Source organism: Schistocerca cancellata, chromosome 9, assembly GCF_023864275.1.
Source record: "Schistocerca cancellata isolate TAMUIC-IGC-003103 chromosome 9, iqSchCanc2.1, whole genome shotgun sequence".
Lineage (NCBI taxonomy): Eukaryota > Metazoa > Arthropoda > Insecta > Orthoptera > Acrididae > Schistocerca > Schistocerca cancellata.
Genome location: NC_064634.1, coordinates 255,147,859 through 255,174,005, shown reverse-complemented (window position 1 = coordinate 255,174,005; position 26,147 = coordinate 255,147,859). Strand labels below are relative to the sequence as shown.

General features: G+C 40.5%; 1 protein-coding gene across 1 annotated transcript in view; it reads right to left on the bottom strand.

Moving 5' to 3' along the window:
• The window catches only part of LOC126101329 (odorant receptor 43a-like), a 58,957-nt gene that overhangs the window by 20,857 nt on the left and 11,953 nt on the right, over nt 1–26,147 (bottom strand). Inside the window, exon 2 of the mRNA XM_049912001.1 lies at nt 18,612–18,711. Within this exon, the coding sequence (XP_049767958.1) occupies nt 18,612–18,711 (100 nt within the window). The remainder of the gene's footprint in view (nt 1–18,611; nt 18,712–26,147) is intronic.

Sequence of the window (26,147 nt, the reverse complement as noted above, 5' to 3'; positions counted from 1 at the left end):
ACACCAATTAGAAATAGTAGGCAGTATAGTTGAAGAGGAGCGGACATCTCTAAAAAGGTTCATCGCAGACATTCGAAAGAAAAGCAAAGGTACAAAGAAGGTAACTGCGAAGAAACCATGGTTTACAGAAGAAATACTTCAATTGATCGATGAAAGGAGGATGTACAAAATTGTTCAGGTCAACTCAGGAATACAGAAATAGAAGTCGCTGAGGAATGAAATAAACACGAAGTGCCGGGATGCTAAGACAAAACTGTTACATGAAAAATTTGAAAAAATAGAAAATAAATGGTTGTCAGAAGGACAGGTTCAGTATACAGGAAAGACAAAACAACCTTCGGTGACATTAAAAGTAAGGGCGGTAACATTAAGAGTGCTATGAAAATTCCACTGCTAAATGTAGAGGAGAGAGTGGAAATAATACATTGAAAGCCACTATGAAGGGGAAGAATTGTCTGATGTGATAGAAGAGGAAACAGGAGTCGATTTAGAACACATGGTGATCCAGTATTAGTATCAAAATTTAAGAGAGCTTTGAAGGACTTAAATAAGGCAGAAGGGATAGCTAACTTCCCATCAGAATTTCTCAAATCATTGGTGGAAGTGTAAACAATACGGATATTCACGTTGGTGTGTAGAATGTATGAGTCTGGCGACATTCTATCTGACTTTCGGAAAAATATTATCCACACAATTCCGAAAACTGCAAGAGCTGACAAGTACGAGAATTATCGCACAATCAGCTTAACGGTTCACTCATCCAAGTTGCTAACAAGAATAATATACAAAAGAATGGTAAAAAAATTTGAGGATGTGCTAGATGACAATCAGTTTGGCTTTAGGAAAGTAAATGCACAAGAGAGGCAGTTCTGACGTTGCAGTTGACAATGGAACCAAGACTAAAGGAAAATCAAGACACGTTTATAGGATTTGTCTACCTGGAAGAACGTTCGACAACGTAAACTGGTACTAGATGTTCGAAATTATGAGAAAAATATGGGTAAGTTGTAGGGAGTGACAGGTAATATACAACATGCTCAAGAGCCAAGAGGTAATAATAAGAGTGGACGACTAAGAATGAAGTGCTCGGGTTAAGAAGAGGCAAGACAGAGATGCAGTCTTCCGCTCTTAATGTTGAACCTGTACATCGAAGAAGGAATAACGGAAATGAAAGAAGATTCAAAAGTGGGATTAAAATTAAGGATGAAAGAATTTCAATGAAAAGATTCACTGATGACATTGCTGCCCCCAGTGAAAGTGCGAAAGAATTACAGGATCTTCTTAATCAAATGAAAAGTCTAATGAATACAGAATATGGACTGAGAGTAAGTCGAAGATAGACGAAAGTAGTGAGAAATAGCAGATATGAGAACAGCGAGAAGTTAAATATCAGAATAGGTAATCATGAAGTAGACGAAGTTAACGAATTCTGCTATCTAGGCAGCTAAGTAACCCAAGATGGACGACGCACAGAGGACATCAAAAGCAGACTGGCACTGGCAAAAAGGGCATTCCTGGTCAAGAGAAGTCTACTAGTATCAAACGTAGACCTTAATTTGAGGAATAATTTCTGAGAATGTGAGTCTGGAGCACAGCATTGTGTGGTAGTGAAACATGGACTGCATTTGAGATGTGGTAAAAAGTTAAATGATCGTGTCATTGTTTGCCTGGAGGCCCCGTTCGGGGAAATTCGGCCGCCGGGTGCAAGTCTGATTTCAGGTGACGCCATATTGGGCGTCTTGTACGTCGGTGATGATGATAACACTACTCCCAGTCCACAGGCGTAGAAAATCTCCAACCCAGTCAGGAATCGAACCTGGACCCACTGCATGATAGGCATGCACATTCGAACTCAGCTAACAAGCGGACTGAGATATGATGTTACAGACGAATGTTGAATACTGGGTGCAATGTTACGGTAATAAATTAGGAGGTTCTGCGCAGAATCGGAGAGTAAATTAATGTATGGATAACTCTGACAAGGAGAAGAGACAGGACGATGGGACGTCTGTTACGATACCAGGTAGTGACTTCCTTGGTACTAGACGGAGCTGTAGAGGGCAAAAACTGTAGAGGAAGGAAGAGATTGGAATACATCCAGTAAATGATTGAGGGCGTAGTTTGCAACTGCTACTCTGAGATGAAGAGGTTGGCAAAGGAGAGGAATTCGTAGCGGACCACATCAGTCAGAAGAATGATGGGTTAAAAAAAAAAGGATATCATCAGATGATCAAAACCAATTGCAGATTGCTGTAGGCAGCATGTGAGCATGATGGTAAGTGTGGAAATTGACGGTAACTAATGAACAGTCTGAAATCATCCACGTGAATACCAAAAGGAATACGTTAAATTTTGGTTACACGAAAAATTCAAAAGGGTCTAAGGGTTTTTAATTCAACTGAATGAATAGGGATTACAACTACGAATAACCTAAATTAATGATGTGGGGAAAGCAAACAAAAGACTGCGATTTATTGGCAGAAAATTTTGAAAATGCAGTAGGTCTACCAAAGAGACTGCTTACATAACGGTCGTCCGTCATTTTCTGGACTATTTCTGTGCACCTGTACGGTGTAGGATCCACATCAGAATTAACGAAGGACGTCTAAAAAGTTCAAACAAGGGCTGCTCGTTTTGTATTAACACGAAACACGAGAGAGAATATCACGGATATGATACACGAATTCGGGTGGAAGTCATTAAAAGAAAGGCGTTTTCCGCTGTGGCATGATCTTCTCACGAAATTTCAGTCACCATGTTTGTCCTTATAGTGTGAAATTTGGTCCACATCTACAGAGGGAGACATGATCATCATAACAATGTAAGAGAAATCAGAGCTTGAACAGTAAAATTTAACTGTTTGACTGCCCCTGCAGGCGGTTCGAGAGCGGAACAGTAGAGAATTAGAGAGAAGTGGTTCGAAGAACCTTCTGCAGGGTAGGTAACAGTGAACTGCAGAGCAGTCACGTGGATGTAAGTATGAGGTAGATGGTGACCTTGACAACATAGCTTTCCTGTCTCTTGGAACCAACGTAAGGGTCATGATCGGCCACACCTTAATAGCGCTGTGAGTTGGATTAATCTGGGGTTAGGGACGGCACTGATGGCGGCCGACTTTGCCCATGTTGCTCTGATGCCCGTCTGGACTGTCAATAGATGTGGTTTCACTAGGCTTCGCTTACACCTAACCAGAACTGGGAAGGGAAGATTGGTACATCTGAATCATGAAAGTATTGGGGGTGGATCTCGGGGCACACATGATCAAATATCTCTTGTCACAGTAGGATAAATCCAGACCAAACATTCCTTGTGCATAAAGAGTACTTCTAGCAGTTTAAAAAATTCTGAAACAGTCATTCACAAGACGGTATCTAACACACCAAATGACAAACACAATATTTCATAACAAATAGGAACCACTGAAGAAAGTAGCACGGACATTTCATATACTTAACAATACTTCACCAACACTGGCCATCAATAAAAACTTTAACAGCTTGAAAACGAGCTCCAAACTTTCAACTGTTTGTGTCACTAAGCATTGATGTAGAGACGCAGAAATCAAACACATAGTATTATCTTTCAATGAAGAGTAGCCTCATATTGTAGGACTAATTCAAAGACCAGAGGGCGAGGTATTTATTGAAGAAACAGAAAACAGTTCAAATCAAGAGGCGATTTTAGTGTATTAATTGAATACAAACACTTTGAAATCACCTGTTGAACTAACAGGGCTTGATAACACTAAGAAATCAATCATTTTTTATGTGTATCGATTGTTTGGACACTTGTTTCAATAATTAACAGAATTTCTAGATGAAGTCTGAAGTAAGAAAGTCAACATAATTTTGTGAGGTGACGTAAACACAAATATCATAAATGAACTAATAGAACCATCCTAAATATTCTTCAGAGATTTGGCATGTTCGTGATGGTCAGTAGTGCAATAAGGTTTACTACAGTAACTGTATTAGTAAATATCAACATAACCACAAACATGGACAGGGGAAAGTGTGATGTAGCTGTAGAAACTCTAGAAATGTCAGAACAGTTCTTTTGAATAATAACACTGAAATGTGGCAAGGACAACTTTCCTAAACTGCAAGTTTACAAAAGACATTTAACAGAAATCAAAATACAAGATTTTTCCAAAGAACTAGCAAAATAAAAGTGGTATGAGATGTACAGCGAAACCAATGTAAATGTGAAATTGACTAAATTTTCAGCTGTATTGAAACTGAACTTCGAAAAAGCATTTCCCCTAGTATCCACATAAACATCAATGTCTCACAAAACATGTGGATAACAACAGGTTTTAATAAGTCCACCCTGATCTTTAGGTGGCTCAGTTTCATGCAAATGTCATAATGAGCTGTAATTCTTAAAATTCTGTCATAGGGACAAAACTTTTTGTAGGAAGGGTGCTGATTGCTACAATAGGATCATTTAATTACAAAATAATTTGCAAAGCAGAAAATAGAAGCCCAGCAGTCCAGCATATCATAAAAAAGGAAATTGGGACCCACAAACAAAGACATAATAATGTACGAATGACGGAGGGGGATGAAGTAATAAACGACCCACACCATCTAGCAAAATATGTGAATAAGCATTTTTCAATTACTGTAGAGATGTTAAAGCAAAAATTCCCAAAAGTCAAACATAACACCCCACATAATTAAGCACTAAGTTTAATGATGTTATTACCTACCTAAGAGTAGCAATTTAGTGAAACTGTACAAAAACTAAAAAATAGAACTTCTGTAGCACAAAATGAAGTTTCCATGTGTGTCAAGTAAGAATGCATATAGAGTATACAAGCTCCCTTAGCAAACATAACTAATGAATCCTTCACACCAGGGAAATTTCCAGAGCATTTAAAATGGGCAAGAGCTGTATCTCTGCTAAAGAGAGGTAATTTAGAAAATAGTTTGGAGAGCGCAAGCGACACTGTTAAATTAGATGTAGATAGCGCCTATAAAGAGTATGTAGCAAATGCAAAATATCTGTGAATGAATATTGATTCTTACTCGGTGTGAACACATAAAAATTCTTGTAAACAGAATGTCATCAGAATTTATGCCCCATTACATTAACCTTTTTCATTGTTAAGCTAGTATTGTACACTAGGTACAACCAAATCCGGTAGCACTGTTATAAACAGGGTGGTTTTGCTTTCAGGACAGTGGAGGCTTCAATATTCAGCCAGCCACGCTGATATAGGTCTTCCGTGGTTTCCCTAAATTACTTCAGGCAAATAACGGGGTGGTTCCCAATATAAGGCCATGGCCGACTATCTGTCACACCCTTATCCACTAGGCCTTTATGTCTCTAGGTATCTGTATGTGTGAATTACTTTAGTTTCTGTTACCTAACATTTTTGTTGTTCTTAAATTGTAATACCAAGAAAGTACCACTGTAAAAGAGATGTAAAGACGACTAAAACTACTACAACTACCACTATTACTATTACTATTAAAACAGCAACTCCATGATGACGGCATGGAACATATCTCAAACTGGTGTAAGATGTAGTACATGCTTGGCTGCGCAAATGATTAGCATTCAGCGCAGTCGCACAAAGCCGGTATGAGTAAAGTCATCTGCATTCTGTATACCAAGAAAGACGATGCAGAGGATTTCTCAATCAGAAACAATTAGTAAGTATTGGCTGGTGTAAGAAGGAAAGCGTCTCCCAGCGTGATGACGGCAGGAACGTGACCTATCGGGACAATGGATTATCGTACCACGATATTGATGCTGGCATTGCTCAGGATACCACGAATGCCACGCGAATCTAGAATCGATGGGTTCAGTAGGGCCATACTCAATGTCATGCACGAGTTCAACGGCTCCATGCGACAAGCACTCCATAGGATAATGTACTGTTCGCTCGCCTGCGTGGAATCGCTCAGCCACATGTAATTATCTTGAGACAGCGAATGTGATTATATGTAGAAAGCATCCATACCGATGGGCTAATCCCGTGGTATAGGTGTAGCGCCTCTGAGTATGTTTCGAACCCAGCTACTGCTTAAATATAAAATAAAAATAATTACCAATGGTGGAGGAAGACTTTGGATGAGAGGTGTTACTTTTGTTCAGCAATATTTATATACCCCTACATTATTTAAGTCCTCATACGTTTGACCATTATGTTTCCTACAATATACTTTTTCTTCTCCTATAATTTTGCTGTTTAATAATTTTAGTATTAATGTACTTTTTAAATGTTGTTATACGCACTGATTGCTTAGCTGAGGCATACAATATTTTCCATGCCCACGTTCCCTATCTAGACACAACTTGCTACGTCTTACTATTTAGATGGTTTGTCATCTACAGATAGGACTTACACTCCTAGTAAAACTGTATGACATTGTCGGCTGAGAACTCAGAGGACTCACCTTGCTTCAGTAGGATTTGAGATCATTGTTCGTTCGTTTCACTGTGGTAATTTCGATTTGCTGTATATCCTAGGAAAAGGTAATTGTGAATATTTTTAGCGTTCACTTTGCATGCTAATTAATCTTAATATGTCGAGTAAAGGAAAGCAGTAAAGAAAACAAAAGAAAAATTCGGAGTAGGTATTAAAATCCATGCCGATGACATTGTAATTCTGTCAGAGACAGCAAAGGACTTGGAAGAGCAGTTGAACGGAATGGATGGTGTCTTGAAGGGAGGATATAAGATGAACATCAACAAAAGCAAAACGAGGATAATGGAATGTAGCCGAATTAAGTCGGGTGATGTTGAGGGTATTAAATTAGGAAATGAGACACTTAAAGTAGTAAAGGAGTTTTGCTATTTGGGGAGCAAAATAACTGATGATGGTCGAAGTAGAGAGGATACAAAATGTAGACTGGCAATGGCAAGGAAAGCGTTTCTGAAGAAGAGAAATTTGTTAACATCGAGTATACATTTAAGTGTCAGGAGTCATTTCTGAAAGTATTTGTATGGAGTGTAGCCATGTATGGAAGTGAAACATGGACGGTAAATAGTTTGGACAAGAAGAGAATAGAAGCTTTCGAAATGTGGTGCTACAGAAGAATGCTGAAGATTAGATGGGTGTATCACATAACTAATGACGAAGTATTGAATAGGATTGGGGAGAAGAGAAGTTTGTGGCACAACTTGACCAGAAGAAGGGATCGGTTGGTAGGACATGTTCTGAGGCATCAAGGGATCACCAATTTAGCATTGGAGGGTAGCGTGGAGGGTAAAAATCGTAGGGGGAGACCAAGAGATGAATACACTAAGCAGATTCAGAAGGATATAGGTTGCAGTAGGTACTGGGAGATGAAGAAGCTTGCACAGGATAGAGTAGCATGGAGAGCTGCATCAAACCAGTCTCAGGACTGAAGACCACAACAACAACAATGTCGACTTCTGTTGGGTTTTGCGTCAAGTTGTTTTCTCATGCTATGACAACTCTCCGAGATAGTACCTAATCTGTAAATATCCCTACAATTGTACTTCATAGCTCAATGTGTGACATTTTACTTTCAATTGGTCCTCATATGTACTAGGAGTTTCCTCATCTATAAGAATGTTATAAGATTTTATATATAAGAGAAGGACAAACTTTGTTTCAGCTGAGCTCTTGGTTGCATACTATCTAGTTTTGATCTTTTTCATGTATATACTTGTTCTGTTGTAAATCTGTGTTGTTAAATAGTTTTATAGCTAGCAAATATGTATACATGTTTCAGTTTATTGTGCTGTTCTTCAAGATGGCTGCTGAGTGAGATCATAGGTATTTTCTTCGTCCGCTAAAAGAAATTATATAAGAGGAAAAAGTGTCAAATTTAAATTTTATTTGTTTCGTATACTTGTATGGTAGTGAAACATGGACTGTGGGAAAACCGGAACAGAAGAGAATCGAAGCATTTGAAATGTGGTGCTATAGTTGAATGTTGAAAATTAGGTGGACTGATAAGGTAAGGAATGACGAAGTTCTACGCAGAATCGGAGAGGAAAGGAATATGTGGAAAACACTGATAAGGAGAAGGGACAGGATGATAGGACATCTGCTAAGACATGAGGGAATGACTTCCATGGTACGAGAGGGAGCTGTAGAGGGCAAAAACTGTAGAGGAAGACAGAGATTGGAATACGTCAAGCAAATAATTGAGGACGTAGGTTGCAAATGCTACTCTGAGATGAAGAGGTTAGCACAGGAAAGGAATTCGTGGCGGGCCGCATCAAACCAGTCAGTAGACTGATGACAAAAAAAAAAGTTCTTGCTGTAGTGTCCGTTCTTGTCTCACAATTGAGTATTAGAGACCCAGCAGAGTTTGTTCTTGAAAAAACTTCGTGTTATCTGAAGTCACGAAAATCTCGTCTTAACCTGAAATTTTGCGTGACATAACCACAATAAAATATATTCAACTTTTCTTGATAGTGCAAAAGTCATTAAAAAAAGACAGCTACTAGTTTCATCAGCGTCTACTGTCGCAATAAAAGGGTACTTAAACGTTTCTAAATCGTATTTAACTAACATATTTTGTATTGTTTACTAGTTAGATAGATGCGATCCAGGCCTAAATCTTCTAAGCAATGAACGTTTAAAAACCTGACCAAACAAGTTTGATACGTACATTCTCTAAAAGCAAAGTAATTAATAATTCATTCTTCTCTCATTGTATCCCTAGATCAATACAAAAACAACAACTGCACATAAGACCTTTGCGTCGTTTTTCGTTTACATGCAGCCAATCTCGTGTCTTTGAGAAATTTAAAACATTCTTTAAACTTAATTATCATTTCGAAACTGACCGTGAGTGAGAAATGTGAGAGCTCTGATATACTAGTGAGTAGAGGGATTTGTTGTCAATCTTGTAGCAAATGTTTTCACTGTTCACTGGGGGGGGGGGGGGGGTGATGCAGTGAGGAGAATATTGGGAGAACAGAAGAGGCTCTCTTCTGTAACTGCGGAGTCTGCAGTAGAAACATTTTGATTGGGGAACAGGAAAGGAAAATCTGTTCCCTTCAGTCACAGTTGAAGGAAGCAAGGAAGGAACTGATAAGGATCAAGGGAGATAGGGGGAAGGAGAGTGGTTGGGAAATGGCAGCTGGTAGGAGTACAGGAAGAAAGAGAACGCGATCTATCAGTTTTATCATCAACTCCAAAAACAGGTATCTACCATTGCCGAGCCCAAAACGCCTAGGCTACTGCTAGGTAGTGGGCATGGGAGAGGTGTAGGCCCTCAGTTACAAGGAAGTTTAGGGGGAGCGTACCAGGTCACCAGTATATTGAAGCCAAATGCAGGGCTAAGTCATGTGATAGAGGACTTAACAAAAGAGGACCATGTAGTGATAGTGGGTGGGGTGGGAAACAGTTTAGACAGGGATGGGGCATATGACACAGGTGGTGACCTGGACAAGGCAGCTTCCCTGACTCATGGCAACAACATACACTTTGTTGAGCTGTTCCACCCTCATGATTAGCCACACCTTGATGGAGCTGTGAGGCGAATCAATGTGGGGTTAGGGATGGCTCTGAGGGCAGCCAACTTTGCTCATGTTTCTCTGGTGCCCGTCGGGACTATCAACAGATGGAGTTTCACTAGGCAAGGCCTACACCTAAACAGGACTGGGAAGGGAAGATTGGTACAGCTGATTCATGAAAGTATAGGGGGTGGATTTCCGACCACAAAAGGTCAAATACCTATCGTCATGGGTAGAAAAAGTAAGTCTTTTTCAGGATAAATCCAGACAACAGGTTCACCTGCCTCAAAAATATCTCCAGCACTTTAAATAATACTGAAACTATCACTCACAAGACAGATTTTAACACCCCAAGTGTCACACATACAAGATGTCAGAAAGAAAAACGAAAAATTTGAAAGACAAACATGAAGCATTTCACTGACTTAACAATACTCCATCAAAACACGTAATAAATAAAAAATAAACTATGACCATTAGAAGTTGAGAGCCAATCTTTGAACTGCACAGTAGTTTGTGTTACTGAGCACTGGCGTAGAGAGACAGAAATCGAACATTTAGTGTTGTCATCGTATGAAACGGCAAACTCTTACTGCAAAACTGCATCAAGCAGTGGAGGATCATGCATTTCTATCAGAAAAGGAACACAGTTCAAATCAAGATATGACCTCAATACAGCAAGTGAAGACAAACACTTCGAAATATCAGCTTTTGAATTAACAGGGCTTGATATCACCAAGAAATTAATCATTTTATGTGTGTATAGATCTCCAAATGGTAGTGTGGGCACTTTTTTCAATAAATTAACTGAAGTTCTAGGTAAAGTCTCAAGTACAAAGATCGACATAATTCTGTGTGGGAACATTAACATCAACACTAATGTCATAAATGAATCCAGCAGCACCCTCATAAATATCCTTCAAAGATTTGTCATGTTCCTGTTGGTCAATAGTGCAACAAGGGTTACTACAATGACTACATCAGTAATTGACCATGTGGCCACAAATATGGACAGGGAAAAATATGATGTGGCTGTAAAAGATCTCGGACTATCAGACCGTCTCTGTCAAACAACAACAGTAAAATCTGGCATCGAATCATTTCCCAAACTACAAACCTACAAACGACATCTATCAGAAATCAAAATAAAAGATTTTTCAAAAGAACTAGTAAAACAAAGCTCGGATGAAGTGTATAAGGAAACCAATGTAAATATGAAGATCTATAGGAAGGTTCTGATTGCTGCAAAAAATTATTTAATGACAAGAGAATATGTAGCGCAGAGAACAAAAGCAAAGCAATCTGCGATGTTATAAAAGAGGAAACGAGGAGAGGCATACAAACCGAGAATAACATACTGCTAATGGAGGGTGATAAGACAATAAATGATTCACAACACATTGCAAACTATATAAATGTGCATTTTTCAAGCATTGTAGAAACGTTACAGCAAAAATTTCCCAAAACAAATAATGTAACGCCAGTAAATAATGTTGCACTAACCACAATGATGTTACTTCCAAGCACAGAGAACGAAGTCAATAAAACTGTTCAAAACCTAAAAATAAAAAGTCAGTAGGCTTAGATGAAGTACCAATGTGTGTACTGAAACAATGCATAGAGATTATACAAGGCCCCTTAAGAAGTATAATAAATGAATCCTTCACATCAAGAACATTACCAGAGCAGTTAAAACAGGCAAGAGTTGTACCTTGGCTTAAGAAAGGTAATGCAGAAGACATAGAAAATTACCGGCCCATTTTCCTGCTGTCACCACTCTAAAAAATAATAGAAGTAATTATGAAGGACAGATTAATGATAACCCGAATAAATACAATCTTGTTAAGCGAATCACAGTTTGGTTTCCGAAGTGGCAAAAATATGGAATCAGCCATAGTGGAATTCACAAAGGTTGTAGTTGATGCTCTTGCCAAAGATGAGTGTGTCACTGTTATAATTTTGGATCTTTGATACAGCTGACCGCAAGATTCTATTAAACAAATAAGTATTAGGAATAAGAGACGTAGCTAATGACTGGTTTTGATCATACCTAGCAGATAGGGTACAAAGTGTAGAGATAACACATACTTCAAATCGATCAAAACATTTAGTATAACACTTATCATAACCAAAATACATTAATATAGGAATTACACAGCGCAGCATATTACGAGCAATACTATTTCTGATATACATCAATGACTTTCCCAGTAGTGTTACTCACAGTGAAAAAATTCTCTTCGCTGAAGACAGCATTGTTATAGCCACTGAGAAAACGAGAGAACTCCTTGCAGAGAAATCAAATGAAGCTCTCAAGGAAGTTTACGATTGGTCAGTAAGCAATAAAGTAACATTGAACATAAGGAAAACTAATGCCATGAATTTCACTTTGAAGAGAGAAAATTACAATGTTAAATTAAATGTAGATAGCACCTCATCCAAGGAAATGTCCCACAATTAGTATAGCTTATTGAAGGTTATAATGCAAAGATAGTATTATAGATATTTATAGTATTATATATATCTATGACGACACGTCCTACAATGAATGTTAGGAAAGGTTGCAAGATATATTTGCTCAGCAAGGGTGACAGGATACTAATTTCAGAATATCTCAGCACTCAGCATCAAATATTTGGTGATGGTGTGGAGAACAACCGGAAAAAGTTCAAATGCATCGTTTTATATGCCCTACACAATTATGTTCCGAGTAAGGTTTTAAGAGATGGGAAACATCCACCATGGTTTAATAGCCTTATTAGAAATACTCTACGTAAACAAAGAGCACTATCATCTCAGATTCTAGGCAAGTAAAAACCTAGCTGACAAACAAAAGCTGAACGAAGCGAAAATGAGCGTAAGGAGAACAATGAGTGAAATATTCAGTGATTTCGAAAGTAAGACGCTGTCAATCGACCTGAGTGAATCCCTAAGAGATTTGGCCGTATGTAAAATCAATAACTGGGTCAAAATCACCTATTTATTCTCTCAGCGACCACACTGGCACCAAAACGGAAGATAACAGAGAGAAGGCCAAAATACTGAATTCGGTCTCCCGAAGTCGTTTCACCGCGGAAGATCGTAACACTGTCCCTTCTTTCAATCGTCGTGCGAACGTCGACATGGCAGATACTGAGATAACCAATCACGGAATTGAAAAGCAGCTATAAGGTTCAATAAGGATTATACGAAAGAACTTACTCCCTTTCTAGCAGTAATTTATCGTAGAAGGCTTGACCAACGAAAGGTACCTAACGACAGGAAAAAAAGCGCAGGTCATTCCCGTTTTTAAGAAAGGGCGTAAGACAGATCCATACAACTAACACCCATATCGTTGACGTCAATCTGTTGTAGAATTGTGGAACATGTTTTATGCTCAATAATTCTTGGAAAATGAACAGCTCCTCTATAAAAATCAACACGGATTCCGCGAAAAGAGGTCCTGCGAAACTCAGCTCACTCTGTTCCTCCATGAGATCCACAGCGCAGTGGACAACGGCGCTCAGGCTGATGCCGTGTTCCTTGATTTCAGTAAGGCGTTTGACACCTTCCCGCACTGCCGTTTAGTGAAAAAAATACGAACTTACGCAGTATTGGAGAAGACCTGCGATTGGATTCAAGACTTTCTTGCAGATAGAACTCAACACGTCGCTCTTAACGTAACTAAATCGACAGAAGCAAGAGTAATAATGGGAGTACCACAGGGAAGTGTGATGGGACCGTTGCTGTTCACAATATGTATAAATGATCTAGTAGAAAGCGTCGGATGCTCTTTAAGGCTATTCGCAGGTGATAAAGTTGTTTATAACAAAATAGCAACGCCAGATGATAATACGAATTTGCGGAACGACCTTCAGAGAGTTGATCAACAGTGCATACCCTGGCAGTTACCCCTAAACTTAAATAAATGTAACATATTGCGCATACATAGGAAAAGAAATCCATTGCTGTACAGCTATACTATTGATGACAAACAGCTGGAGACAGCGTCTACCGTAAAACATTTAGGCGTAACTATCCAGAGCGACCTTAAGTGGAATGACAAAGCAGATAGTGGGAAAAGCAGACACAAGACTCAGATTCATCGGAAGAATCTTAAGAATGTAACTCATTCACGAAAGAAGTGCCTTATAAGGCGCCTGTTCACCCGATTCTTGAGTATTGTTCATCTGTCTGGGATCCCTAATAGGTAGGACTGATAGAGAAGATCCAACGAAGATCAGCGCGTTTCGTTACTGGATCGTTTAGCTGTCGAGAGAGCGTTACCGAAATGCTAAACAAACTCCACTGGCCGATGTTACAAGACGGACGTTCTGCAGCACGGAGAGATTTACTACTGAAATTTCGGGACAGCACTTTTCACGAGTCAGGTAACATATTACTTACCCCCCACATACATTTCTCGTATTGACCACGATGAGAAAATTCTGGAAATTAGAGCCAATACACTCCACTCACAATTCACGAGTGGAACAGGGCTGGAGGGATCAGATAGTAGTACCAAAATTACCCTCGGCCACACACCATTAGGTGCTTTGCCGAGTATAATGTAGATGCAGATACTTGCAACTATTCTGTTAAAGAGGAAATTACTTTATTGAGTCACGCTATTCCGCCAGTGCTTACATTTTGTTGGTTCTTATTTGCAGAATAGATCTTATGAACCAATTACCTTAACTTGCAAATCACGCGATTCCACGGGTAAGAACGGGGATTAATATAAGGGTGTCTAATCCTACCGTATGACTCGAGTGATGAGAAAGCGCTAATCACTCGAGAATCACAGATTGCAGCCCAGCAGTCTAAACGATGAACTTACGTGGCACTGCGTAAATATACAATTCGATTAGAAATGAGTCATAAAACACAATGTGAAAATGAACACTACACGTATCAAAACAAAGAAACACATAGTTGTGACTATGTTAATATGGCTTAAGAAACAAACGTTCGAAACTGTTCGAAAAGTTTAAGGTAACTGGGACTTCACATGGGGCACGACGATGCAAAATTTGCGTAAACACCTTACAACGGGCCATCGTGTACGAGCAGCATCAGCTGAGTATGAAGAGCTAACTTATTTCACAAGATTTTATTACCACAACAACCTACGAGCAAAAAAGGAAGCATATCAAAGATCACTTACAGCTGAAAGAAATGTTCATTGGTCACTAACTAATGGTACAATTTTCGTTTTCTAAATCTCTGACTGAGAAAAAGAAATGCAATGACATGAAAAACAAATCGGTAAAAATCTTAATTGTAAGTTTACAGTGAAAATCGAAACTTAACTTCTTTAAAATTAAATTTATCATCAAAGATTTACGTCACATTAGTTTTTGAAAAATATTTTCGATTTTCCATTTCTTTAATGTATTGCTCTGTAGCACAGTTTTATATATAAGAACAGGGTTTAGTGAAATGAAATAATCGTAGAATGAACAAACTACGCGAAATGGAACTCCAAACAAATACATGGCGATGTGTCCTTAGCGCAACCGCCCTGTGGCGATTTTTTTCTTCTTCTGCCGGCAGCCATCTGGCCGCTACGAGGCCTTTGTTTCTGCGGAAGTCTTGCTCAGATAGCGTGTGTTTGTTAGGTAACGTAACACAGCGTGTTGAGTGAAAATGTTCCAAGCAAAGTGGGCAAATAGGAAATATTATATTCGCCAAACAGTATTCTCCTATGATTCTTGCCTGTGTACACAATCAGGGTGAGCAGTAAGGAAATTATTTCAAGAGGAATTTCCTGGTGTTCGATTTCCTAATTGGTGTACAATTCATCGATTAGTCAAAAAATTTGGTGAGGAAAGTGTTCTTGCTGGAAATATAGACAACCAAATACAGTAATCACAAAAGAAATTTTGGATAGCATAGGACATGCTATGGAAAATCTCCTTGGAATTTAGTTCTACACCTTTCTCAACAAATGGGAATTTCCTATGGCTCTGTTCAAACAGCTATAGAGCTGCGACCCTATAAAATAACTGCAGTACAATAGTTAAACCAGGTGACCCAGCACAGAATTCGCAGTTATGTCAATGGAATTTTAAAAGGTTATGCGGCAGACAAATTGACCCTCACTTCTCCTTTTCGGACGAAGTGGTTGCACCTAGATGAACAAGGAAAAGTGACGATTATTGAACTATATGAAATAAATTCCTCGTAACTTTTGAATGGTTTGCGTTAGAACGTTAAAACTGCACGGTTGGCTGTGGGGCATGATGGGAATTAGTATGTGCTTGCTCCCGTGCCTTATTGTTGTCGGCCACTTCCACGTAAAAATGTCACAAGCTTATAGCGCTTGAGAAGGCCTACTGTGCGAACAATAACAGAGCAACTGTGGCTGAGAGGAAGGTTGCGACCGTGTTGAAGCTGAAGAGAACCGGTCCAAGTGTGCTAACAATCAAAAATTTTATTCGTAAGTTTGAGAGAACGGTTAGCGTTCGTGACGAAAATGGTGGCAGTCTCGGTGTCCAAAAAGGGTGAACACGCCTGAAAACGTCGGAAAAACAAGCGCTGTGTTTCCGACAATCCCCAGGAAAACGATCATATTAGATGCACAATAGATGAGAAACAACCAGAAGACACTGCTACAAATTGTTGTTGAAGATTTGCATCTCTTCCCGTACAAAATTCAAACCCATCAGCCACTAGGCCCCAGGGGCATGGAACAGCAGTTCCGCTTCGCCAACACTATTGTGTGTAAAATTAACGAACAGGAATTTGATGTGAATATGGTTTAGTTTAGCGACAAAGCCCATTTTCATTTGTGATGGTTTGTGAACAAGCTAAATTGGCGCGTTTGGGGGACTGAGAATTCGCATTTGGCTATCGAGAAGTCTCTTTGCTCTCAACAGGTGACTCTGTGCTGTGCAATGTTTACTCATGGAATAATCGGTGCGATAATACTTGATGGGAAGTGACTACCGAACAGTGAATGAAGGTTTTGGAAGATCATTCCATCCCCGTTATCCAAAGTCACCCTCATTTCGGCAAAATGTGGGTTAATACTAGATGAAGCTCGTCGCAATTGAAGCAGGAGCGTCTTTGATGTCCTGGAGGAGCACTTTGGGTACTGTATTCTGGTTCTGGGGTACCCAGAGGCCACTGGCATGGGCCTCGATTGGCCGCTATATTCTCCGGATCTGAACACATGCTACACCCTTTTGTGGGGCTATATTAAAGACAAGGTGTACAGCAGTAACCTCAAAAACATTGCTGAACTGAAAACAGACGTTCAGCAGGTGATCGATCCACACTTCAGCGGGTCAACCAGAATTTCGCGGTTCGTCTGCGCCACAGCATCGCCAATGATACCAGGCATACCGGACATATCATAACCTAAATCTGTAGTGATGTTTACATGTTGATAAAGTAAGTGCACACCGTAGTTTGTTACTAATTTACGTTCTCTTTCGTACGAACTGGTATCCAAAATTAAATCGACGAACCGCTGTTTCCGTATCTTGCGTCTAATTCACCGTATAATCATACTATGTGTCAACAGATGTACATATAATCGTCTTGCGCACGGAAAGTAGTATTCCGGTCAACGGACAACCTCGTCAACGATCAGGTTAGGGCACCTACCAAACAGGGTAGTGTTTGCCGGGTAGTCCCACATCGACAGTTGCTGTGTATAGTCACCGACGGTGCAGTATGCCCCCCCCCCCCCCAAAAAAAAAAAGTGCTGCCACACTCCCTGTGGTGGAGGGCCATAAGAAGAATGGACACAGGACAGTCACAAAATGATGAGGCATGATGGCTCAATGTGAATCGTTGTGTTGCTTCTCGGATGTGGCCACAATTTGGAGAGACCAAAACAATACCCCAAAGACCAGGGCAGGACCGAGCTTGTGTGATACCAGAAAGAGATGACCGTTATTTGGATGTAAGGGCACGATGGTATGGCCTTAGTACTGCACGCGCAACTGGCATCTGACCTCGCAGCTTCCACTGGACGTGTTTTATCAAGACAAGCATTGCCTAGAAGGCTTCGGCAGAGTGTGGCCTTTATTTTAGGAAACCTGCTGTATACGTAACTCAGATGTGTCTTCACAGAAGGAAACAACATGTCATCTGGCCGAGCGAACATTGGGCCATTGTTCTTTTCAGAGATGAGTCTCGATTTGGTCCGTAGAGTGAGTCTCAACGCATTCGCATCTGGAGGGAACGTGTAAAACGATTTCGGGGCCCAGACGTTATGGAAAGAGACCGATATCGCTGTGCATCACTTAGTGTCGTGAGCATAGATTATGGTCACCACATGAACACCTCTTCATGGAATGGGAAATGATGTCAGGATTGTGAAGCCTTTGCGAGGTTTTGCTGGCCCAGTCTTCCTACTGATGGACGATAATGATCGACACCATAGAACAAGACCGGTTTATGCGTCCTTGGAAATGGATGATGTTGCACGCATGACGTGGCCTGCTCGCTCTCCCGATAAAAATGTCGTAATCTAGGAAAAATATAAATCAATACTTACTTCAACTTAACTACGTACATACAACAGTCCTCGTAAACAATAGCTAACACGATCGGAAGGAAGGGTGTCGATAGTAGATACGAGGTAGGAAACCATGTCACGATGAAACAACAGAAACAGCAAATGGGATACAAAGAATTTCACTGCATGGAGCAAAAAATAAGGCGTGACATTTCAATGTCAAATCGCAGAGAGCATCAGGTAAAAAAAAAAAAAATTCACAACTCACGAGCAAGTTGTGATATTTAAATGAAACAATTCTTTTCTATGCGGGGAATAGACAGCTTTCCAAATAAGCATATATCTATAAATCGATTTTTGAGCCTGTTTGCTTTCCGTCACATCTTTCGTAACTTTTCTTTTCAAGTGTTTGTGTTATCTATGTTACAAAGAACTTACGCCACAATCTGTACTATATTTACTGCGGACGTTCCGTCACCCTCACCGCAGGTACAGAAGGCGGCCTCGTCGGCTGGCTGCATGCTTCGAAAGCAGTTGCGCAACGATTGGTCACCATGTATGAAGCTCCTTTTCTACATTGTCAGTTTCAATGCATTGTTGATCTCCACCCGCCTCTTACTAAGCTGCAGTGTTGATTTCTAAAGTTGGTCATGTTTTGTTGCTGAAAAAAATCGTTATGTGATTGTCCTGTTTGGTGCAAAAATCTTACATATGTGGCCTGAAACAGCGCCATGCAAGCGACGATGACGCTGAAGAAGAACTGCGTCATTGCGATGGGGCTCATTGTGTTCTGCAGTCGTACGACGAACCTGGAAGAACGACAACGAAGAAATGTTTATCTATCCCGCTGACACAAAATATACAAAATGTACGAAGGATTACCAAACATCAAGAATGGGACAAATATGAAACTGAGCATCTCAATTATGAAACCCGAACATTTAGCAAGTGAATTCAAGAGACTTACATTTTGTGTCTGTATGTTATTACAGCATGTTGTTAAGTTACAATTAAATTATGGTAGCAGAGGACTTACAACATAATCCAAACACACTATAAAAATGTACTTACATAAGAATGTATTTATGTTTCGTATCGCCTCCTAAACCATGGTACCGTTTGCAACCACTCTTGGTACAGATGTTACTTACTATCTGAAAAGAACTGCTGTCGAGGTAAGAAACACCTGCCTATTATAGGGGTGGGGATGGAGGTGGGAAAAAAGTGAAGCCTACAACGGGCGAGTACCCAGTAAATTGGATGAACATCCAATTTAAGAATGAGGGCACATAGTGACTTGCAAGAAACTTTGGACGCAATTGCAAATCTTTGACGCTCATGACGTTGCTATTTAGCTCCCTCCGCCATAAATCATCATCAACAGATCCTTATGAAACTTCTTTTCGCTGACAAACTCCACAAAATAATGAAATGATAGATGTTTATCCCTTACTACACTTCTGCTGCCTACGCAGTAAATCTCCCGCATCAGACATGATGTCGTTTTTATTAGTTCTTCACTACTTACTGTATTCGCGACATGTTTTTCAGGCAATATTCATACGTACGGTTAAATGTACGTGCAAATTTATATCAGTTTACGAGACACATTTCAGGAGATATTATATCATATACACTTGGATGCCTGAAAACGTAACTACAGGAAGAAATTCGCTAGTGATAGAGGTGAAATGAGTATACAAATATCAGTGGCATACGTTAAATACGTTGTTGTTATGGTCTCCAACCCCTAGACGGGTTTACCGAGCGAGGTGGCGCAGTGGTTAGCACACTGGACTTACATTCTGGAGGACGACGGTTCTGATTTAGGTTTTCCGTGATTTCCCTAAATCGCTACAGGCAAATGCCGGGATGGTTCCTTTGAAAGGGCACGGCCGACTTCCTTCCCCGTTCTTCCCTAATGAGACCGATGACATCGCAGTTTGGTCTCTTCCCCCAGAACAACGCCCCCCCCCACCCCACCCTAGACGGGTTTGTTGCATCCGTCCATATCACTGTACACTGATGAGGTAAAACAATATGTCCACTGTCCACCACGAGGGTGAAGGCCTCCTGGCAGCGTTTCGCGCACGTGACGCAGTGACGAAAGTATGTAAGCGGAAAAGACACCAGGGGGGAATTCATTATAAAGAAGATACGGGCTGCAATTGCGGTAATACAATGATCTATACGGTTTTGACAAAGGGTACATTGTCGTGGCACTGTGGATGGAAACAAGAACCTTTGAAACGGCGAAGCTTGTCGCCTGTTGGCGTATTACTATCGTGAGCACCTATGCAAAGTGACTGAAGGCTTGCGAAATAACGAGTAAGCCGCATGGTACTGGTCGACCACGTCTCATCATAAAATGTCGAGGTCAGAGGATACCCCACTCTGTAATCGAGTATAGGTAGCGATCTGTGGCAGCTCTGATGACAGACTATAACGCTGGTACAGACACAGGTGTGTCCGAGGACACCCTTCAAAGGCCATTGTTGAAATCGGAGCTCCACGTCACACGACCCCTACCTGTTCCTGTGTTGACCCAACGACATCGTCAGTTAACATTGCAGTGGGTATAGCATCACTGAGTTTTCACTGCGGATCGATAGAAATGTGTTGCCTGTCAAATGTATCGCACTTACAGCTACACCAGGTCGATGATTGGATCCTTACACGCCGTCATCCAGGCGAATGGCTGCATGGAACACCCACCGCGCCAAAGATGCAGGCCAGTAAGGACAAAATTATACTATAGGGTACATTGAGTTGGGCTTCCATGGGATCCATGGTGGAAACTAAAGGCATCGTGACGTCAGTGAATTACGTGAATATTATTGTGGACCACCTTCATCGCTTCATGCCTGGTCTCCCCGTATGGCAATGACATCCTCCAGCACGATAACTGTCCTTGGTGTAAAGTCAGAACCGTGCTACACTGGTTTGAGGGACATTGTGGTTAGGTCACATTGATGTCTTGGCCAGCAAATGCGCCGGACCTGTACCAACTTAACACACATCGGGCGCCAGCTTCCTGCCCGAAACCACCGTCCCGTTATAAGCAGGAATTGCTAGAGCTTTGCGTAGACATATGACGCCCCATACTTCCGCAATTCAGTAAAGCACTTTTAGAATCCATGTAACAAATAATCTCTGTTGTACTCCGTCCGAGAACTGAAACAACACGTGACCACAGAGGCGGTCATAATGTTTTGGCTCGTCGGTCTATACTGTGCAAGCATTTTCATCTCCGAATAACTTTTGCTATCTACATCCTTCTGCGTCTATTTATTGTACTCATCTCTTGGTGTCCCTCCACGTTTTGTACACCCAACACTTATATCCAATATTAAATTGGCGATCCCTTGATCTCTCAGAATGAGACCTGTCAACCGATCCCTTCTTTTAGTCAAGCTGCGTCACAAATTTCTTGTCTCCTCAATTCTATTAGTACCACCTCATTAGTTACGCTTTCTACCCATCTAATCTTCAGCATTTTTCTGAGGCACCACGTTTCAAAAGGCTCTATTCTCATTTTGCATAATCTGCACTGCCCATGTTTCACTTCCATACATGGGTACACTCCAGAGCAAAATCTTCATAAAATCTTCCTAACATTTAAATCTACATTCGATGTTAATAAATTTTTCGTCTGCCGAAAAGCTTTTCTCGCAACTGCCAGTCTAGATTTCACTAATTATGTGTTAAATATGCGTGACATTCGCGCATGTCAAAAAGATCTTGGCAAATCCCTGGATAGATTTCACACAAACTTTGTACACATATTATTCACTACCTGTAAATGAATGCTGTCGGCTTTATAACCAGCCACTTTCTTTTGGTGTGTATGACAAGATGAAGGGGGAGGAGGAAGAGATATACAGACAGAGAACTCAAGGAGGACATAGACACGAATATAAGGGTGGAGGAGTTGGACAGAGAGAGGGGAAAGGTGGACATACTCGTACAGATATGGAGGAAGAGTAGACTGACCGAGAAGGAGAGGGCAAACGAACAGAGAAAAGGAGGAGACTGACAGGGAGATGGGGATGGTGATGACCAGAGGAAGAAAAGATGAGGAGATGAGCAGAGAGAGGGAGGTGGAAGAGGAGGATTCAGAGAGGGTGGAGCACCAGATGTACTGAGAGAGGGAGGAAGGAAAGACGTACACAGGAATGAAGAGATTCAAATGGACAGAGAAAGGTAAGAGGAACTGGACAGAGAGAGAGTCGGAGAAGCGGACAAAGGGGGGAGGAAGAGATGGATGGTGGTATTGGAGGAGGAGATGGACAGAGAGGGGGATGAGATAAATGGAGTGAGGAGGAGATAAGGGGGGTGATGGGTGATGAGGAGGTGGACAGAAACGGGGTGGGGGAGTAGCAGGTGGCGGAGTAGCAGATGGGCAGAGATAGGGGCAGGAGGACATAGAGAGAGGCGGTGGAGGAGGTGGACAGGGAGGAGGGCAGAGGAAATGACAGAGAGACGCGGAATAACGAGATGGACTAATAAAACATAATTGAAATGGTTCAAATGGGTCTGAGCACTATGGTCATCAGTCCCCTAGAACTTAGAACTACTTAAACCTAACTAAACTAAGGACATCACACACATCCATGCCCGAGGCAGGATCCGAACCTGCGACCGTAACGGTCGCGCGGTTCCATACTGAAGCGCCTAGAACCGCTCGGCCACACTGGCCGGCATATTTGAAATAAATAAATAGTAAGGCAATGCGGGATACAACGTGGAGTACTACGAAAGTATACAAAATAAAACTATATTTTATGTCATTGTCGATGATACTACATGCCCTTCTGTTTACATATTGTATCATACTCATAGAAGCACGAATACGTAGCACACGTCAAAAATACATATCCCACGTATCAGTGATTTTCCACATTTTCCATAGCATCTGGCAGAAGATTAGCCTATGTCTACGAAACACGCAGCACTGATTGTGACTTTTCTGTGTCACCTCATCCTAATGAAACCCAGTCCAACTTACTGTGGCTCTCTTTGAGCTTAGCTTTAGGTCCTCATGTAGGAATTGGCAGGCGTCAGGGAGAAGGAAGGAAGATTAATTTGATGTCCCGTCGACAACAAGGTAATTAGTGACCTAGCACAAGCTTCGATTACGAAGGGATGGCGAGGAAAACTTGCCGTACCGTAATCAAAGGAACCGTCCCGGAACATGGCTCGAGTGATTTAGGAAAATCTAGAAAAAGTTAAATCTGGATGGCGAGACGGGATTCGAACCATTAACTTCTCGAATCAGACCAGTGGTCTGATTATTGCGCCACTGCACTTTCTTGCATGTGTCGGTCGTTGTCAACCAAATAGTGTTTGTAGTTCGAGTGGTGCCACCGTTAAAGTCAAAATACACCATTCTGCTGCAACAGTCTTAGGTCGTTTTCGTTTAGTGTTGTCTGCCTTTTCTTTATGTTGTATCTGAGTATTACGAGGTTTCAGCCTACACGATAGTATGTAATCAATAAATCTGCAGGGCAGTTCTTAAAAAGATAACTGTGGCTTTATTGCAGGTATAACTAAAATTTTATACTACTGCGGTGACATTGTTTGCTCGGTCAACTACCGTTAAACAGTAAAGACAAATATTTTAATTAAGACAATTAACATTCATCTTTCCTCCTCAGTTGCACATTTTTAAATTACATTACTTGTTTCAAGCGCTCTGTATCATCTTCAGATCTAAGTAGTTGCATCAACTACCCTACGTGACTCACAACCTCGTATCAGAGTACCCTGCTGCTATGGTTCTGAGCAGAAACAATGGGTTGCTGAGGTAACTGCTTATATCTGAAGATGATTAAAAAAATGTGCAACTTAGCCAGAACAATAAATGAGAATTACATTATTGGAAATTTGTGCTAAGGGCTTTTGGGATCAGACTGCTGAGGTAGTCGGTCCCTAAGACTGTACATTACTTAATCTAACTTGCACTAACTTACGCTATGGACAGCTCACACACCCATGACCGAGGGGGGGGGGGGGGGGGGAGTCTCACGGACCGTGACAAGCGCCTGACACCGCGCGGCTACCCCGCGCCGTGATAATTATCTTAATTATGTAAACAGTTGCTGAATATCTCAAGACGATTATGACGATTATAGTGAAATATTTTAATTTTTCTGGCTTTGTCTAATGCGAAGTGTATTACAGCTGTCGCATTTGTGTATCTGTGTTCCATTTAAAATTTTACGACATAGTTTTAAAACCAATATCATTTCTGTCAGGTAGCTACTGGCACAAAGAAATAGTAATGATGTAGTTGAGTTCTAACAACTGAATTGAACAAATAGTTTATTCAGTTAAAATGACTTACAAATAACTGATCTGTGATCTCGGGATATCGATATTTGTCCCATCCGCACCTCCATCCCATAGGAAAGTACTGTATAAACACTGCCAAATATAAACCCCCTAAGGAGGTAACTGTGAGCTAAACGTGAAAAAACCCGTTTTCGAAAGAAGAACAAACACTGTTGGGTCACGCACCGTATGTATCACAGTACCGAAAAATATTCATAGTCTGAATACTAGCTCACATGCCACCATCATGTTTATGAGTTATGCGGTACACCAACACTCGTATATTTTCAAATTACCACGAAACGACTTTCCGCCGAAAAACTTACAGGTATTGAAAGTAATGCTGCCAGATGTCCACTGAGAGTGACATACGTCCTAACTGCAACATAACCGGAACGACATTATCCCTATCACGTTTTGTGGATAATATTTCTGTCCTGTAGTGGATTTTTCAGAGCTATAGCAATTAACCATAAGATCTGGACCTATACAGTTACAATGAAACCAAATGCACAAAAAGGTGCGTGCTCTAGCTCTGTTTAATATTCAAATACTTGTGTCATTAATTGTCAAAGTTTGAAGCGATTATGCTCCAATCACAGATAGCCTGGAATAGAGTTTTGGAATATATCTATAACTCTTGCTGGCAATTTTATTCCTGTGTTGTTGATGGAATCAGAATTTACACAGTATGAAACATCCCTGAGTAATGAACATTTTTCTACTTTTAATCACTACATTTCGCTAACAGCCTAAAGAAGAATATAGAGATATACTTACTCAGTAGTGCGCGAAATTCTAATATTTACCACATGCCTTTTTAATTTTATGTGTAGCTGGTCTCCGTTTATTAAACAGAAATAACTAGTTTTTGCAGTTAAAATGCTAACTACACGCGAATTATTCGACTATTCAGGAATGTGAGTAAACACTCTGAATTTCCTCTTTAGATCTATAGTTTGATACTCTGGAAGTACCGTACCATTATGTATTCAGAAGATATTAATTTAAAAATTTACGGTAATATACTGAATTCTAATTTTGGTCGGTCGATATTCATTAAGATGTCACTTCAATAAGCACTGTGTCTGTCAAATAGTTGTGGCACAGTCATCGTATATATATATATACATATATATATATATATATATTCTTCAACTTTTGTATATATATCTATATATATATATAAAATATATTCTTCAACTTGTAGCAACCATGGCAGAACAATAACAAAGCATTCCACTATCCCACGCCCCAGTCAATAAAATTAATTTCCGTTCTGATCGTAGAATTCTGGGGGAGCACACGTTCCATATAGAAAAGCTTTTCAAAAGCTCTACGAACAAAAAAAAATTTTCATAGGTACACTCAAACACTTTCCTGAAATACGGGATGAAACAGCTAACAAGTACCCTGGACAGAATGAGCATCAAAATTATAGCATTGCAAGAAACCCGGTACACAGATGAAAATCAGTTCGATTCTGAGCATTGCAGGCTCTATGAAGCAAAGCTGTAGTACACATCAACACAGGAGCGAAACAATGTGGCACAGGTTTTGCAGTTCGGTCATAGACTTTATGTTACCATCACGTTACCTTCTGAAATACTCTCAGCACTGTCAATAAAATCAGAAAACAAGGCACACACACTGATTAATGTACACACACTTTTGGTCAGGCGAATACAGGGTTATAAATACAAAATCAAATAGGGGTAATGCAGGAGTAGCTTTAATAATGAACAGGAAAATATGAGTGCGGGTAAGCTACTACAAACAGCATAGTGAACGACTTATTGTGGCCAAGATAGACACGAAGCCCACGCCTACTACAGTAGTACAAGTTTATGTGCCAACTAGCTCTGCAGATGACGAAGAAATTGAAGAAATGTGTGATGAAATAAAAGAAATT